Source organism: Canis lupus, chromosome 37, assembly GCF_011100685.1.
Source record: "Canis lupus familiaris isolate Mischka breed German Shepherd chromosome 37, alternate assembly UU_Cfam_GSD_1.0, whole genome shotgun sequence".
Taxonomy (NCBI): Eukaryota; Metazoa; Chordata; class Mammalia; order Carnivora; family Canidae; genus Canis; species Canis lupus.
In genome coordinates, this window is record NC_049258.1 from 13,564,121 (window position 1) to 13,583,746 (window position 19,626).

The 19,626-nt window shown below is 36.4% G+C and overlaps 1 protein-coding gene across 4 annotated transcripts in view; it reads left to right on the forward strand.

The window, feature by feature from the left end:
* Positions 1–19,626, forward strand: part of PARD3B (par-3 family cell polarity regulator beta) — a 980,882-nt gene that overhangs the window by 453,078 nt on the left and 508,178 nt on the right. For all 4 annotated transcript variants that reach the window (XM_038585495.1, XM_038585493.1, XM_038585496.1 and 1 more), the window contains exon 4: positions 3,545–3,654. In XM_038585495.1, coding sequence (XP_038441423.1) covers positions 3,545–3,654 — 110 coding nt within the window. The remainder of the gene's footprint in view (positions 1–3,544; positions 3,655–19,626) is intronic.

Sequence of the window (19,626 nt, forward strand, 5' to 3'; positions counted from 1 at the left end):
TTTATGGGAGTGGAGGTGGTGGTGGTGCAGATTTCCTGCATGAAAACTGCACAACAGTTCCATGTACCATGCATAGCCTCTTTTATTTCAGCCTTACATCACTTCTATGATGTATTTTTATCACCAGATTTATTTTTATTTTTATTTTTTTTGAAGATTTTGTTTATTCATGAGAGACATAGAGGCCGAGACATAGGCAGAGGGAGAGGCAGGCTTTCTGCAGGGAGGAGCCTGATGCAGGCCTCAATCCTAGGACTCCAGGATCATGACCTGAGCCAAAGGCAGATGTTCAACCATCGAGCCACCCAGATGCCCCCATCACCAAGTTTTAAATGATGAGACTGTGTCACCAGGCATCCCAGTGTCACAGACCCAGGGAAAGGAATCTCAGTTTCACAGCTCCAAAACCCGTGATCCTCTCCACTATACAGATGCATGATAGTTCTTAGAGTCTAATCTTACTGTTAGGTTATAAGCTCCTTTAGTGCAGAGATTGTTTCATTTACTTTTTCCCTCCCACAGAAAATTCTATAAAATTGGATGTGGTTGTCTCCCTTTCATTTCTGCTAGTGATGCTTGCAAGGTGGGCTTTCTCCTCTATTACCTATACCCAAGGATTTCCCCCAAATTGTCTCCAGTACTTGGAATTACTGATCTTCTGTTCCATACTAGGGTATATCTTTGTCTTTAATTTATAACTCAGCCTGTTCTGGCAGTCACCTACAAATGAGGCTTGGCAATTAAAAAAAAACAAATATTAAATGAATTTTAAGTTGCCAAGGGAAGGGTTGTTTAAAACTCTCTGAGATAGCAGTTCATATTTAAATATGCTCATTATTAATTCCAGTATGAAATAATTTATATTTGTTATTAACACATGACAACAGCCAAAGGAAAATTAGAAGATGACTCAACAGGAGACATTCAAGTGTGGAATCCAGAAAAATGAGAACAAAAGTTAATCCCAATAAGTTGGGAGTGTGATTAAGATCTAGCTATCTTAGTTTGGCTTTTTATTTAATATTCCAAATAGTGGGTACAGTGGTACAAAAATGATCTTGTTCTGGGAGATACAGTGTAGTATTATGGCCTATAGATTGAATGCACAATCTCAAATTCATATTATCATAGAATTATGTCTTAAATAAGTTAGTGTTTTGTTATCAAAACAGCATACAGGGCACCTGGATGGCTCAGTTGGTTAAATGTCTGCCTTGTACTTAGGTCATGATCCCAGAGTCCCAGGACCAAGTCCTGCATCAGGCTCCCCACTCAGTGGGGAGTCTGCTTCTTCCTCTGACCCTTCCCCTTCTCTTGCTCTCTCTGTCTCTCAAATAAATAAATAAAATATATATATTTTTAAAAAGCAGACATTGGTGGTAAGTGAAGAGTCATGACCATGTCCTTAGAGTTGTAAGAAAATTATCTGGGCAGCCCTGGTGGCTCAGTGGTTTAGCACCGCCTTCAGCCTGGGGTGTGATCCTGAAGACCCAGGATCAAGTCCCACATCAGGCTCCCTGCATGGAGCCTGCTTCTCCCTCTGTCTGTGTCTCTGCGTCTGTCTCTCTCTCTTTCTCTCTCTCTCTCTTTCTCTCTTTCTTTCTTTCTTTCTTTCTTTCTTTCTCTCTCTCTCTCTCTCTCTCTCTCTCTCTCTCAGTGCCTCTCATGAATAAACAAAATCTTAAAAAAAAAAAAAAAGAAAATTATCTAGTGTGCCTTTAAGAAAAATATATTTATTATCCAGGAAGAATAACAAGTCCTCGCACTTCTTCTCTCACCCTCTGTCTTTCTCTGTCTCATGTGCACACACATATATTCTGTATATATTCAAATATGTGTGTGTGACTCAGCTGAAAAAACAGTGCAGTTGTCAATCACTAAAATTTCCATTTCTGTGCCTCAGAATCAACTTATTTTTGGACCTCAGTGTCCCATACTGTTTTCACTTGCTTTTGATTTGTTTGTTTTTTAACCCAGTTTGAGATTGTTGGCATGCACTGTCCTGGTCCGGGTTAAATGTTTAGAAACAAACTGGAGTTTCATAGAGTATTGCCATTCTCTTCATAATTTTTAGGATAATAGGTTACTTCTGAGGATACCACATTTAGACTGACTTGATGTTAATGGTAATTCAAAGTACCTGAATCAGGGGAAACAAATATTGGTACAGGACTGGGACTCTATTATTTTAAGATTTTTATGATATTTTATCTTCCTCTTATTTTCTTTTAATGTCTCATTCAAGAAGAGTTGCCAGCCATGTAACCATTGCTATGTCACTTGCTTAAGAAATTTTTAGATGGGAATAGAGGAATTAGGGAATAATGTAGTAAAATGTTTATTAATAAAAAAGAAATAATGGAACATAGACTTTATAATGCCTTTTAGATAGCGTTTCATCCTCAGTGGCATGTTAACTTCTTATTATAAAAGAAGTTATTTATTAAAAAGCAACAGTGATGGAACGTATTAGCATCTGTATTTTTTGTACACAGAATAAAAATATTGGAGCACATATAAAAATCAGATTTGTAAATAACTTCAAGATGGATTCACTTTTTGTAACTATCATGTAAAATGAGATATGAAAAATATTCTTTTAAACAGCAATAACTCCAGAGAGTTGGGGGAGATTTTTTCAGAATATTGATAATGGAGAATTGCATTTCTACTGCTTTACATTTCTTCCCCAAAGCATGCAAATAAAAAGAAAGTTTTTACATGAGAGCAATTTTAGCCTACAACAGGATTTTTTTTGAGAGTTTCCTCTACAGTGGCCAATTTTGTATGAAAAAAATTATTTTAGTCCTAATTGCAGGCAGACTAGTTAGGTCGCTAGCTCTGTTAAGGTTGAATTTCACTTGAACTTTGTAATAGTATGATCTTTTCTCAGAATTTAATAACTGGCTCAAATATTTAATAGTGGAAGCTTTCATTAAATTAAAAAGAAATCAAGATATATTTTTAGAAGAACTAACTTCTTTTCCTTATCAGTTTTATCGACTTTAGGAGAAAAGGAAGAGAATAGAACCAATCTCTTTCTGTACTTAAATAGACATTAATGCTATAACCCCAGCAAATAATTTATTTCAGTGTATATCATCCTTCAAAAGATCGGAGAATCACCAAATGGTGGCAATAACTATTCTCCTAGCTCTGCTGAATAGCAAATTGCACCAACTGTGAATCTCTTCACTTGTCTACTGGATAATCATTCTTTTTAGTACTCACATACATTCTCTAGATCAGTTTCAGATTGCACACCGTCAACTTCTTCATTGCCTAATAGTTTTTGGGTAAGTACAATGACTCGTTTTGAAATCAAGTGGGGAAAGATGAGAGTTGAAAGATGTTGTTTCCATGTGTCATTCTGTAAATAGATGACAAAAGATCATGAAATGGATTAATTTACAAGCATCCTTAGAAATGGAATGTTTTGACATAAAAGCATGTTGTAAACCTTTTTTAATTAAATTGCATTGTACCATGCACTCTCTTCTCCCCAGGGTTCTGTTGACCTCTCACCTCTTATTTTGTCCTACAGGCACTCCACTGCTGGTGAGGAGAAGCAGTGACCCAGCGCCAGGCCCACCTGCTGATGCCCAGCCAAGTGCTTCACACCCCAGTGGCCAGAGTCTGAAACCTGTTATTCTAGTAGGTATCCTGCAGTTTGCATTTCTAATGAAAGATCAAAGTACCTTACCCAAAGACTAACTGGGACTTTGCAGTCTTAAGTAAGTTGATCATTAGAGAGCATTTGATAGGATATATAATAGTATTAGTTAGTGATAGCTACTATGAGCTATTACTGGAATACAAGTTCTCGTGGTAGCTATTAATTACATAGCACTGATTATGTGCCAAGGATTCTTTTAAGTGCTTTACACTAAGTCATTTAAACTTCCACATCAAGGTAAGCACAAATTTTTGCCTCCATGGTACTGATAATGAAATTGAGGCACAGGAAGGTTTAGTAATTTGTCTAAGGTCACAGCTAGTAAGTGACACGGTCAAGAATCTAACCCCAGGTGGTTTGGCTCCAAAGTCTGTGCTCTTAACCAGCACACTACACTGTTGAATTCCTTCCATCCTCCTGCTTTGAATTGCCCAAGGATATAATTTTATATGTTTTCAATGTGTTAATGCCGTGCTTTTTGAAGTCATACCACGATGAATGGTCATATAGTTTCAAGATACCATTTTCATATTATGTGGTGCCAGCACTGGGTTTCTAGAACTCAACACTCAAATTAAAGAGAAATAAAATTATGTACCAGAAGTGCTTATAACAAGACACACTTATAACTGATCGGTTAAATGGAGAATGAATCCTGAAGAGACAATGTCCTCCTTTCATATGGTACTGTTGGATCTTTCTGATACATCCTGAGTCACTTGGAAGAGTTACAACTGTGGTCGATCCTTTGAAATAGGTGCAATAGGTGATCTTCAGTAGCATAGCCATATTAAAATGATTCCTAGGAGAAGACTCTTCCCCATTTTAAGTTTCACTCTCTGTAGTGCCTTAAGAAAAATAAAACAATGTTTTAGAGCTATATAAAGATGCTGAATGAGCTAACTGGATTTTCCCAGTTTGGTGTAAAATGTTCTTATCAAGAACCAGAGCCAATGTCTACGAATTAGGAGTCACTATACCAAACCATTGAGTATTCACTAATAAGTTTGTGGCAATATTTTGGCATATTTTCTTGGTAAACATCAAAGTATTTGAGATGTAATGTTTCTCCACCATCCTTTTAAGGAAACATATTTAATGGAACATTACGTTAATAAAAATCAGGTGTCTGTGTTCTACTTTAATGGTGAGTTTAAACAGAACCAGTATGTGGTAGGGTGTGTGTGTTTAACACACTGATTGAGACCATGTTAAGCCCAAGTATATTGGATTGGAGGAAGAGAAGCTATATAAATGAGAAAATTTAGTTTATTGCTTACTTTTACAATGTCAATATACCCCAAATCAGAATGTATCTGATTTTGTTACCATCAGTTACATGCAGAAAATCACCAGTATTTAGTTCAATGTTTTTATCACTTAGGTTCTATGTTTAGACCAATTGAAAATACTCGATACTGTTTTCCCTACAGGAAAAGGACTACTGTGTTTCTGTTAAATCCCATATTCTTGCTAAATTATGATACCACTGACTTCTAGGTTGAGATATTTGATGAGGGAGCAAGCATATTATTACTAGCAAAGATGCAAATCCTAATTCAAGAAGAAAAGCTGGCACCCCAGATCCTTTTACCTAAGTGTATGCAAGTTAGCAAGCAGTGACTGAGTCTGTGTGTATCAACAGTAAAAAGGGAAACACATTTCTTCCTCTACTCAGTGTTCTCTGTGGCTGATGAAATGCAGATCTGAGACCCAAAGAATAGAGTCTGGTCCTTGGCTTGCCATAGAATATTGGCACATCCTAGTCTTCTCTTTCTTCAATTGTAAAATAATGTCCAAGCAAACTTTAAGCCTTATCAGTCCAAGGTGTAGACATTGTGCCCTATTTATCTTTCTATCTCTAGTGCCAGGTACATGGAGGGTGCTTAGTGGACTTAGGAATGCAGACACATATTAGTCTGGGAAAAGTTCTAGAATTTCTCAGCAGTTTATCCACTTTTTCTCATTTGGCTCTTCTCTCTGTTCCCCAAAAGATCCACCAGGTAAATGTTTATCTGCTCCAAAGTCTGATTCACCTCAGGTAAGAGACAGATAGTTTAACTGCTATACCATGAAGAGCAGGCAAAGTTAGTAAAGGAAGACATTTAATTGAGTCTATTTTACCTAAAAGAAAAATATGTGTATGCATGCATGTGTGTATTATGATTTTATTCATTTATTCCTGTGTATCCTAACTCATGGACTATTTAGACATGTATTGTCCAATATTCTAGCCACTCAGCCTGTGTGGTTATTGAGCACTGGAAATGTAATTTGACTGTGATGTACATCATGGACTTTAAAGATTGAGATATTAAAAAAAGACTAATATGAAAGATCTCATGAATAATTCTTATATTGACTACACATTGAATTAATACTATGGTATATTAGGTTGAATAAAGCATCTTATCAAAATTATTTTTACCTGTTCCTTTTTAAAGGATGGCTGCTAGAAAACTTATCTGTGGCTCACATTCTATTTCTATTGGACAGAACAGCTCTCGATAGAAGTAAAATTGGATATAACATTAATGAAATGGTTTGAGACTCTTGGGAGGAGCTCTTTGAGTTGCACATCATCTCTGGGGTACCAGTCTTATTAGGTTTGCCTGGGGCAGTCATAGTCTGTGCCTCTTGTTTTGGCATAATTATTAAGAGTGTCCACACTAACTCTCAGAGGTATCCATGTATGGATGATAAATTATGTGGCACCCTACGTAGAGCCTCATAGTCACTTTCATGGTTTGCTCTGTGATAAGAGGACCGGGCTTGCAGGGAAACCAAGGGAACCCAACCGCAACTCTCTCATCGGAGCACACTGCAGAGAGGGGTTGGTGTGGCCAGCGCCTTAGCCCAGGGAGAACAGGATTGGATTCCGCAGATTCATTCCTATCTCTAAGATCTGATAGTTCTACTTGGTGCATCCTCTACAACTTCAGCGGCACCATACTTGATGCCTGTGATTTAATAAGTGATGATGAATATAGGAATGTGTGATAATACAGCCATGGTGCAACTGACATGAAGAATAATTGTTTGAAACACTCTGTTCAATTGCATTGCATTTCAATATCCAAAGGAAGAAAAACAATCAAAATTTCCATCTCTTAAACTGAGTGTTCACATGTACGTAATTCACAGAGGGCAGAGCCCCAAGTGGGTTATGTTCAGTCATTCCCAAGAAATGAAACTTACAACCCACAGCTTAAAAAGCTGTAAGGATGATTATTTGACACATTTGATTATGTTGAAATATTGCCTTTAAACCGTAGTTGATGACTGTTATTTTTACTTGTACTTCATTAGACTGATTATAGCAGGAAGAATTTTCTTTGATGCCAAGAGATACATGTTTGTGAAAAGTTAGAAAAGTTGCACTTGTTTTCTGTCTGGTTACATTATTACAAATTGGTTATTTAAGACGTACACCCTCAGACAAGGTGAAGTTTTAAAAAGCTTTTAAATTAGACAAATCAAATTCTCTACAAGCCTCAAATTCTGTATATTGAAAAGCCACCAAATCTCACTATTTGTTACTTAGAGTAGCAACAGCTAGACAGCATGGGAACTTATTTTCTTTCTTCTTCTTTTCATAAACCCATCAGTTAATCAGAATAGCATAATTATTAATGTACAAAGCATAATGACTATTTATCTTTCAAGGCAATAGAAAATCCAATTCTACTGACTGCTTTTGAATTAAAGAAAGAGAATCCTGGGGGCAAAATGTAATAGTGGGAGTCTGCTTATGGGATGTCTTACCTCACTTGCCTTGATTGTAACCTGGTGTTCTTGGCTTAAGGGCATGCCATAAAACCAGGTTCTTGAAATTGATGTTCCTGAATTTGTGGGTAGAAGAGAACTCTAAAACAGATGTGATTTTTTTCTTAATATCCGGTTAACTACTATGGTTGTTTTGTGTTTTAATGACTGTTTATAGTTTCACATTTAACCCCTAAAGCAAAATGATCCTGCAGGGCGAGTAAATTAAAAAGTGGATTCCTGAAAATTATAATGCTGTGGTTGTTCTTGGATAGTAAATGACTTCGTTTGTTCTAAAACTGTTACTTGTCTTGCGTCACCAAAATAAATTAAGAAAATATTGGTCTGTCTCTTAAAAGTCCGTATCCATAATGTATACATTTTATTTTTAAAAAATAACATGGCTATATTGAGGTTATTAAATTGAGAGTCCATGGATGAGTTTCAGAGGGTCTGTTAACTCTGAAGTTTTATGCTGTGGACTGTTGCATGTGCATGCAATTTTTTGTGAAGAAGACTATTACTTTTTTTTTTTTTTTTGAGACTTCATCACTCATCAAATTCTAAAAGGAAAAAAAATATCAAGAACTACTTATATGCAGGTTTAGGATGAAACAATATGGGAAACACATCAGTTCTCAGAATTTGATGAATGATAGGGATTAAGAGGTACAATGGGATTGACACCACCCTCCCCCAAATATTAAATAATTAAGGCTATTTCCTCTTATTATCACCTTGCCCCCAACACATAGGATATAAATTCAAGATGTAAGGATGAATAGAGGTTTTTGAATTGCAGCACTTTAGTGAGTAGCAACCTGATTAGCAGCAAGAGAAAGATTGGAGGTAAAGGGAAGACACCCTGGGGAGAAGTGTTTCCAGTGGTCCTGGGCGTTCAGGGAGATGAGATGATTCTTTGTAGTTTTTCCTATTTTATCAGCAAAGATAGTAGCAAGTAGCTTCAAGTGGGAGGAAGTATTTCCAACGAACAGGAACATTCTCTGTGTTGTGCAGACAACATCTTGGAGCATTGATTTGAGAGATTTTCCTCTATGCGTCACATATATTGAAATCATCATCAGTGTTGATCCCAGTTTAAACATTTTCACATCTATGAAAGAAATCATTTAAATATTACAGAGAAATATTAATAGCTTGGCTTTTAGTATTAAAATCATCAAATTGTCACTGAGAGATGTCACAGGACTTTTGGTTGTGGATCACTGACTGTCAGAACCCAACAATAGAAACTTAACATTTTGAATAACCAAATCATATTTTTCTATCTGTTAGGTATACAATTAAGTAGCTGTGGAAATATTGCAAAGAGTAATTGTTGTAGACACTGATGTAGATTGAAAGGAAGACTCTATTCATTGTCTTCCAAAGGGGAGAGATGGATGCCAATGAGCAAAAGGGAGGGAGAAATAGCATGTAATATATAATTGGTTATTTAGAGATACTGAAGCCTACAAAAGGTTTTTCTTTTTTTTTCCCCCTTCCTGACACAGTGATTTAATAATAGTCCTGGTGTTTGTAACTCCAGCTGTTCACGCTGTGTGCTGATAAGACCAAAGCTTGGAGACACATTGCAACGATGGTTTTCATATGGCTTTGTTTTCAAGAGATAAACCTGCCATCCAATATTTCATGGGGCCAAATGTTTACTTAGTTTGGCAAGTTTAGGCAGCTTAATTTCTGAAGCAGTTATGTCTATAAGACTTGAGTTCCAAGTGGGGAAAATCCAGAAGCCTAATTTATTCTGCAACAGAATTTTTCACCAAATCTTACAGAAGTTGGTGAAACAAATTTGGATTCTCTGAATGTACGTACCATGACTAATAAAGGAACGTGAGAAATGTGACTCCTATTTAGGTGTATGCTCCTTGATCATTCTTCTTGGGTCGAGTACGGTTCTGAAAGGCTAAAAGAAGGATCACTATTCAGAGGTTAGTTTCAGAAATTAAAAAAATAACCATGACATGTCATCTTTTGCTGTTTAAATTGATCTGCACATAATGAAAATTGAATGGGGGCACCTGGGTGGCTCAGTCAGTTCATCTTCCACTTCTTGATTTCGGCTCAGGTTGTGATCTCAGGGTTGTGAGATCAGCCCTGCATCTGGCTCCACACGCAGTGGAGTCTGCTGGAGATTCTCTCTCCCTCTGCCGCTCCCCCTGCTTACAAGCTTATGCTCTCTCTCAAATAAATAAACAAATAAGTAATTATACAAATAGAAATCTTTTTTTTTTTTAAAGAAGGGAAATTGAATGAGTTTTGCTTTCATGTCAACAGTAACTAATCCTTTAGATGCCCAAGACCATCTGGCCATGTGCCATCTGGAAAGCATAAGTTATGATGACTGTCCTCCAGAAACTTCCAACCTGAGCAGATCTAAAGCAATTAAACAACCCTAGCAATCCTCAAGCAGGTATCAAATGATCAGATAATACATTTTGAGGATCAGAATTAGTGTCCTTTGTCTTTGGTCTGCACTTTGCTCAGCCTCTCATACCCCTTGAGGGAATTCTCATGTGCAGAATCTCTGTTAGCCCTTATCTCACCCAAATATAACTACTTATTTACATGTTTGCTACAAGACTGAGCTCCTCAGAGGCATGAGTCAATATATTCATTTTTGTATTCAAGCCCCCAACACCTGACACATAAATATATGGCCAGATGATTAAAATTCTTACTTCTGAGATGGACAGAATGAATTCAATGATTCTTAACACATCTTGTAGAGATGTGCATGCTTGCATGTATGTGTATTAGAGGTATGAATGAATGTTTGAATTAGAATGTGAAAATTGTGAAATTACCTGTTCAACATACTGTTTTGCTCCCTAAATAGCTTTAGTTTAGAATTTTCTGCTTTAGGACAATGTGTTACCTGTGTTGACAAGGAGAGAGAGATGTTTAAATACAAATTCTCCACTTGGAATTAAAATGTGGGTTGACGGCTCAGGTCAGCAATTTCAATTGTGAGAAATACTTCATCTCTTTAGAGTCCTAGCAAGTGAATTCACATAGAAATTGGGTCTGAGAATAAGAGAAATTAAGAGAACAAGCTTTGACAATTTTGGAGATGAACATTATAAAGCCTAACTTTGTTCATGCCCTTGATATATGAACAGAGAATAGAAATTAATATGCATTGCAAGGGAGTCAATTATCTGAGCTCGAACGTCTTTGTCAACAAAACTGTGAATTCTGGAATCAAAAAAGTTCATGATCTTGGCAGTTATAGCCTTGTAATTTTCTAATAACTGTGTTCAAAGAATTTAGAAAATCCTTGATTAGACTGGAAACGTCTGGACAACATAACTCTCGTACGCCTACCACATCTGCAGATTTCCCCTTCGAAATGTTCCTCCTATTCCATCTTCTATAAGAGGTTCTTCTGGTTTCAAGTGATTTGGAAGAAAAGAAAAAAAAAATCCTGATATGTGAATTAATTCAAGAGTATGGGAACGTTTACAAGGTGTTCCTTAGCAAAAACACAAATGAACATCTTGTGTTAGCAGTGTGGGCAAATGTAATTTGACAGTGTTGTTTAAAATTTGTTAAAGATGATGTTTAAAGTAGCTTTATTCTAAAGGTCAGGATCTTGTGTTCTGATTGCAGCAATAACTCAGTGACCCTGAGTAAATTATTTAAATTGTGCATGATTTCCTCAAATTTCATGTAACTAAAAGGAAATAATAAATAGAAATCCTATAGGAACTTCTGTTGTTCTTAGAGACCGAAACATCCAGACTAGCAACTTCAGGGTTCCAGATTTAAATTAACTTGATGGATATGAATTCAACTTTAAAATTCCTTTTAATACCTCAATATTTATAATTGTCCATGAAATGAGATTGTATTTCTATCCAAAATACCAAAGTTTATTTTTATTGCTCAGGGTAATAATATTAAGATATGTGTGTGTGTGTATTTAAAAGGCCAAATGCACACAAAAAGGCAGCGCATAAAAACATATACCCACACATATGCGCACTTAAATTGTGTAGAAGAGAGCACAACTTAAATCTGAAGGTTCAAGTACAAGTAGATCATGTTGCTTTCAAGTGAAAACTGAAGGGTATGGACAATATCTTCTTATGTTCTGGTGGAACTTCCATGTTGTGGATACTTACTGAAAATTGATGGCATAGAAGGAAAGGGTTAATAGAAGTTTATCTTGGGAAGATTCAAGACGATTGTTATTAAGAGGAAATTTTTTTTTTCCCTTGAGCATGGTGTGATTCTTAGAAATCTCTTCTGATGGGTGATTTCTTTTTTTCTCACAACATAAACTCTTCTGAAGTACAAGTTTCATTTTGGTTTTTCCTTTCAAACTTTAGTCATAGAATGACACTGTACAGACATTTAAAAGACTTCTCTCTTTCTCAGGAGGGTGGCCCCTTTCCTAATACCTCTGTACTTTAAAACAGAATTCTGATTTAGATGAATCACATTTTAAAAGTAGCTACTGTGTGTGTTTTACGCTTGTGGAAACATACAGCGTCCTCGTAAGCAGCATGTGAGCTTGTCACCATACAGCTTTTGATGTCTGATTAGATGATCATAGGGACATCTGGAATGAGTTAGTTTTGAAGTTACTGGTGTGAGGCACTAGAGAATCCAAAGCCTTCTGACAGACTTGAACCAGTAAAAACACTGCTACTTTTAGCAAATCTTTTTTAACTTGCGACTGGCTGATGATTTTCAGACTGACATTGCCCTGATGTTTTCCAACTGACTTTCCAGGCCTCTTTTCCTACAAAGCTCCCTCCTTTTAAGCAAAAAAAAAAAAAAAAAAAAAAAAAAAAAAAAAAAAAAAAAAAAAATATATATATATATATATATATATATATATATATATATATATGGATAAATGGCATTTGTTGCAAAAATCATAAAGGATTATTCCCCTTTAAAAGGAAAAGGCAGATTCTTAAGCATCAGAAGTCAGAATTGATGGTTGATGGATTGGCTTCTAAAGAAATTGTGTTGTCTCCTTTTTCTGTGCTTTTAATTTCACTGCTATGTCGACCATCCATGCCTTCTTAAATTTTAAATAAAGTATATTTGGCAGTCAGCTATGTTCTATGAAGAGCCAAACATAAGTAAGCATCTGAAGCATTTGATATTGCTATAGTGTGATAGCACATATCTAGAACACCCATCAAAAGTTCACACATTCATCAAGTCAAAATGTCATTGGAATAGTCTCAGCATATATAGGCATTGTTGAATTAAGGGTCGTTTCATTTGTCCAGTGAGGTTTTTACTAGTATAAGATGGTTCCTTATTGTTTTATGAATAAAATGATTATGTACCTATAAGTATCTGAAACTACAAAATTTGGCAGGCCGTTCTCCTGCATTGAAACACCTGACCATTTCCCATGCCTCCAGGTTCTATTTTGAATTTCTTGGCCTTGATAGGACTTTTTTTTTATTGTGGTAAAATACACATCATATTTTCCATCTTAACCGTGTTTTAGGTGTACAGTTAAGTGGTACTAGGTATGTTCACAATTTTGAGCAACCATCTGCCATCCGTCTCCAGGACTCTTTTCATCTTATAAAACTAAAACTCTGTACCTATCATTCAATGGAGAAAGGAGAATAAAGTTATCTTTTTTTAGTGTGGTGGAATGTACGTAACGTAAAATTTACATTTTAATCATTTTTCAGTATACAATTCAGTGGTATTAAGTACATCCGTGTTGTTGTGCAGCTGCCAGCCATGATCCATCTCCAGAACATTTTCATCATCCCCAGCTGAAATTCTGTACTCTGTAAATAGTGACTGCCCACTTCTTTCTCCCCAAGCCCACTGTTCTATGTTCTATTTCTATAAATTTGACCATTCCAGGTATTTCATGTTAAGTGGAATCAGACAATATTTGTCCTTTGGTGTCTGGCTTATTTCACTTAGCATCATGTTCCCAAGGTTCATCCATGTTGTTGCATGTGCCATAATTTTCTTCCTTTTTAAGAACTAGTATGTGTGTGTGTGTGTGTGTGTGTGTGTGTATCGCATTTTGCTTATCCATTCATTTGTTGATAAATGCTTTTGCTACCTTCCTTTTTTTAGCTATTGTGAGTAATGCTTCTGTGGATGTGGGTGTACAAATATCTTTTAGACCCTGTTTTCAATTATTTTGGTTGTACACCCAGAAGTGGAATTGCTGGATCATATAGTTATTTTGAGTTTTTTGAGGAACCACCATACTGTTTTCCACAGTAGCTCTACCGTTTCGCATCCTCACCAATAAGTTTCACAAGGGTCCCCAGTCTCTCCACATCCTAACATTTGTTATTTTCTATTGTTTAGATAGTATCCATCCTTATAGGTGTGAAGTGGCATGTCCTAGTTTTGATTTGGATTTACCTAATGGCTAGCGATGTTGAGCATCTTTTCAGGTGCCTATTAGCCATTCATATCCAGGTCTCCCCCACTATCAAAAGTAGAATGTCCCAGTGAAAACGTTTTGTAAGCCAACATGGCATGAAGCATGAAAGCAATGACGATTAATTTATATGGGAAAAGTTTTAAGCATTCCCATACCCAAAAAGTAACATCTCCTAAGCTTTTCTAATACCTTAGGACACATCTTGTGAACCATTGCACAACATAAATCATGATAAAGCACAGATACTCACAGACACAGTTGAAAGATATGACAGCTTGATGCTGAGTGTAGTTCTCAGGGAAAGGGCTTGGTGGTGCCACTCTAGCTCCTTGGGGTGCAGACTGGCTACAAAACACACACTTAATGCTATTTTTGCTTTTTTTTCCATCAAAGCAAAAATCCTCTTTGGGTTTCTTTTAGTTGGTGAAAACAGGTACTTAGATCTTTTACAAAAGATTAGTAGATCTTTGTAAAGTAGATCTTTTGTAAAAGGAAAATGGTGTAATGTGAACTTTCAGAAAGTACCTGTTATCTTCCTTGGAGAAACATAATTCAATTGCTTTTTAAAATGGAATTTGTTGTTGAGTTTTAGGCATTCTCTATGTATTGTGGATATGAATCCTTTTTATATAGATGATTTGCAGATGGGTTTTTTTTTGCTCATTCTGCAGGTCGCCTTCTCACTCTGTTAAAAGTGTCCTTTGGTGTACAAAAGTTTTTCATTTTTGTGAAGTTGGTTTGTCTCCATTGTTGCTCCTGTTGCTGGTGTCTTTGATGTAAACCCTTACTTACCAATGCACACAAGCAAATCTTTATTGTAATTCTATCTTATGTTATAATTTTCCTCATTTTATATATCTTTACTAGACTCTGAGCCCCTCGTGGATGGATCACATTTCCTCTATGAACGCAGACCAGCACTGTGCCTAAAGAACAGGGGTTACTTATAAAAGGTTTATATGAAGAATGCAATACATTTTCCAATCTCACAATAGCCTACTTAAACCATGAAGCAATTTAATTGCTGTTTTAATAGCATTAATCTGCATGCTAGGTCTGCCAACAGATGGCCACATAATAGTACCCAGGATGTCATGGAGTCAGGGACTTTCTTTGCTCAGTTCCAAGTTCGTGTTAGATGTAGACACTTTATTATATATACTCAGATATATTATTTTATTCCATTAAAATATGCAAATTCAGCTTTATTCACTCTGTTGTCTAGGTGAGGATGCTAAGGCTCAAACAAGTTAACTCATTTACACCAGATCATATTACTAAGTAGCAGTGCTAGCATTTTACCTCAAATGTGTCTTTTTTTTTTTTCATTTTTTTTTCATTTTTTTTTCAAATGTGTCTTAATCCGCAATAGACTATTTTCATTCTATCGCTCAAATGTTAGCTTTGCAGGTTGCACCCTAGAGTCTATACCTTCGTCCCATTGATGCTGCCATTCCTCAAATGCTTTGGGCAATCTTTATTTGAAACTTCTCTCAAAGCCAGTTTATAAGCCTCTTCCCAAAGGAAAAAAAAAATCATTTCATTATTTTATAGTCACACTTTATGTGTCCACCAAAAATGGTATCATTCTAATTGATGCCAAGGTATATATTGTGAAGTTGATCTCAAAAGACTTGGCTGTTTATACAATTTAGATAGTCCTATGAGGCAGAAAGTTTTGCCATCACAAAAAATCCGATGTGAGCGCCAAAAACATTTATGGAAGAACAGATTCAGATGTGCTTAAAGTGGCAGAGTTTTATAGCCATGCTTTGTTTATCCAATTGTCTAGTGGTTAAGACAGCTAGGTTTTCTCCCTGACTCATCCATTGGCTCTTTGTCAAGTTAGGCAAGTATAATTTTGTCCTCTGTCTGGAAGAAGAAGATTGTCTTCTATCTTGCTCACAGTGGAATTGCAAGGTTAATGCTTTTTATCTTGAGTATAGCATTTAGCAGACTGTGGGTGCTTAATGTATGTTAATAATAGTGATAATAATGAATGTTGATAATTAAAGGTCTCTTATAATTACCGAATTTCTAATGTGTGTTAAATATAATTAAAGGGAAATGATTTAAATTAATATGCATGCACACAAAAACTAGAGCTAGCCACAGCTTTTATTTTTAGCTTCTGAACTAATGTCATGGTTGTGAATCCAGTATTAAGAAATTCAATTATGATGACAGTTTGACTAGGATCATGTATGGGAAACCCATGCAGAGTCTGGAAACAAGAAAGGCATCTGTCTGAGTTGAAAACCATGGCTGTGGCTGGGAAACCACAGGAACTTTTGTGATTGGAGCTTGACCACATGAGATTGTGCATCAGATATTATTATTATTAATCCCTGTAATATTGTTTGTGAGTTCTAGAAGAGAAAGGTACTTTTCTTGGTAGCTGGGTACCATCCCAGGAATGGATAACAAACCCTTCTGCCTGGATGGTCTCTAGAAGACATAGAGGGAGTAGAGGAAGCAATAATCATAAATAACTTTCCATGAAATTCAGCCTGGAGACTCATCCTTTGAATTCAAAGTAATATTATCTCATAAGGTACAAGAGTGGTGGATAGGAGTTGTAGAACCTGAGAGACAATAGGCTACAGTGGTTAGTAACTTGCATTATTATTATTTATAACTTGTGTTATTGATAATGTGTATGAAGCTTGGCCACCTGGTTCAAATCTAGTTTTGCCACTGATTAGCTGGTTGATTTGTGTAAAATATTTCCCTTCTTTTGGTCTCATCTTACTCATCTTTAAAATGGTGATAACAGTATTTACCTCATTTTATTAAGAAATAAATGAGGAGTTATTTGTAAAAACCCTCACAATGTATGGCAAGCACTATATGTTTGTTAAATATATATGTTGGAAGGGCAGTAGGATAAGTTACATTATAGAAATAATTCTAAGAGGAATCTTTTTTAAAGACTTGATTTAAAAAAAATTATTTATTTATTCATGAGAGACACAGAGAGAGAGGCAGAGACGTAGGCAGAGGGAGAATGAGGCTCCCTGCGTGGAGCCTGATGTGGGACTCGATCCCAGGATTCCAAGATCATGCCCTGAGCCCAAGGCAGAAGTTTAATCGCTGAGGCACCATGGCATCCCTTATAGACTTGATTTTGATCAGCTTCAGCTTTAAGGAAGACACTTAGCACACAGCTAGGAAAAAAATATTAATTCCAAAGTTTAGCATTTAATGCATGGTTAGTGTCTTTTGCTTATAGAGATCCTTCCAAGTTCTTTGCATTTGAAAACCAAACCAAAACAAACAAAGTCCACTCCTTAAAGCAGTGTTTCCTCTAGATTTCATTGGTTGTTGTGAACTAGTTGTCTTCCTTCTAGTCACTTTTTTAATTGAAAACTTAAAATAGGAAAAGAGCAATTAAGAAACAGGGCTATTTCAAATGGTTCAACCTGTCATCCATCTCCTGCAGTTTTCTGTCAGCCCCTGCCCTTTGGTGTTTCCCTAGTTTGCTCTTCCTGCCCTTCTATCTTGATTCACTTTGCTTACTTGTCTGTGTCACAGGAACCTTCCCATTTACTGAGACCAGCCTAAACCACCACTTTCTTTTTAAATCCTTGCCCCAAACCCTACTCTCTGGCAAAAGTAGGCTACCATTTCAGCCATATTTTTTTAAAGTAATGCATTATTTGGCATTTGTTGAGATCACAATGAAAATATCTATTGGAGGAGGTGATATTTAATATAGGACCAAAATATCAGAGGCCAGACACAGGACGTGGAGCCAGCACAGCACTGGCACCTCTCCCAGCATGCACCGACCCCTACTCAGGAATGTCTTGCTTTGTTTGTTTGTTTGTTTGTTTGTTTTTTAAGATTTTTAATTTATTTATTCATGAGAGACACACTCAGAGAGGCAGAGACAAAGGCAGAGGGAGAAGTAGGCTCCCTGCGGGGAGCCCAATGTGGGACTTGGTCCCGGGACCCCAGGATCACGACCAGATGCTCAACTACTGAGCCACCCAGGTGCCCCAGGCATATTCTGCTCTTGAGCCAACTATTCCCTCTGCAGTCCTTCCTGCCCTCTTCCCCTCCGTGAGATTGGCCCACAGTTCCATCAGGGACAGTGTTGTGAGAGCACATTATCTTTATTTGTGTGCTTCCCTCCTTCCTCTAGAGTGGAAGTGTGCTGAGAGCAGAGAATGTGCTTTTTATCTATGCAGCCTGACACTTAGCATGTGGAAGTGAATGAATGGAGGAAAGTGTATAAGCAAATGAAAGAAAAAGTGTACAAAAGTTTCTAACAGATTAATGTTTTTATGGAGAAAAGATTTTAAGGGTAATACTTAAGTAAAGAATAAAGTATTTTCTTAAAGTATATGTAGTATATTTTTGTGTGTCCTGAATTCACTGTTAAGTGGTGAACAAATGGATTTCATTCAGCCTGAAATTTATCTGTATCTTGTATCTTTATCACAAAGGAAAACAGAGCAGACATAGACCTCAGAGTATCAAGTTATTTCTGTGTTTTTAATATAGTTCAAACTCAATGTGTCCAAGTCATTCTCTAGCTTGTTTCATTGTAAATGTGATGGCAATGATGGGGGAGGGGGTTTATTTGGAAAAGATTATAGTTGTCCCAAGTTAAGCCTCTGCTCTGGGCTTTCTTAACAATTTGAAAATATGAAATTTAATTTAATTATCTGTATATTTGGGAGAGTAATCATAGAACTTAACAAAATAACCACTTAATGTCAAAATCAGAGTTTTTCCAGATTTCTAAACCTCTTTTGATGGATAGCTGAAATAGAAAGTAGAGGCTTTGTGCAAGTGTGTTCTATTTAAGCATATGAATATCAGAAAAACTTTGTTCTTGGACTAGATATACATTTATTGAATATCCATAAAGTATTTCTCATAAAATAACAGAATAAATATTCTCCCCAATGCTCCCTCTGTTTTTTTTTTTTTTCTTTAGTTACCTTTAGTGCTTACACAGAAATTCTGAAACCATATGATAGTCATTCCTCATATGGCTGCACCCCACGTGATGGAAACTCCTGAATGGAATGTTTTGTTTTGCATCTACCACATATAGTTAAATTGATTTATCACATCATGTAACCTAAATCAGTTTATGTTAGGAATTGCCAAACTGATTTTTGGTCTTAAAGTTCGGATGAATTTTCAAATTGGTGAGTCAAAGATAAGATGTAAAATTAAATTTTTTAAAGCCATAAATCTAGGCAATAATTTCAGTATAAAATTCTTCTGGCCTGATTTGGAGAAAAACTTGGTATAGTTTTAGGACCTCACATGATTCTCAACTGATATTATACCTGGAGACTATTACAGAAAATTAAGGCTTTGTAAAGCTTTCCTAATGTTTTCCCATTTTTGGCTATGAGTTTTCTTACCTCTTTCATCTATAATCCTGGATTGATTCTGCAAAATCATTCGTGATATCTTTCTTCATTTAACAAAGACTGTGCCAAGTAACTTGGTTTGTGCTGGGGATTAAAGCTGAATAAAAACACGTGGCGCCTGGGTGGCTCAGTCGATTAAGCATCCCACTCTTGATTTCCACTCAGGTCAGGATCTCAGGTTTGTGAGCTCAAGCCTCGCATCAGACTCTGTGCTGAGCATGGAACCTGCCTTTTTTTTTTTTTTTTTTTAAGATTTTATTTATTTATTCATGAGAGACACAGAGAGGCAGAGACACAGGCAGAGGGAGAGGCAGGCTCCATGCAGAAAGCCGGAACACGGGACCCAATCCCAGGACTCCAGGATCACGCTCTGG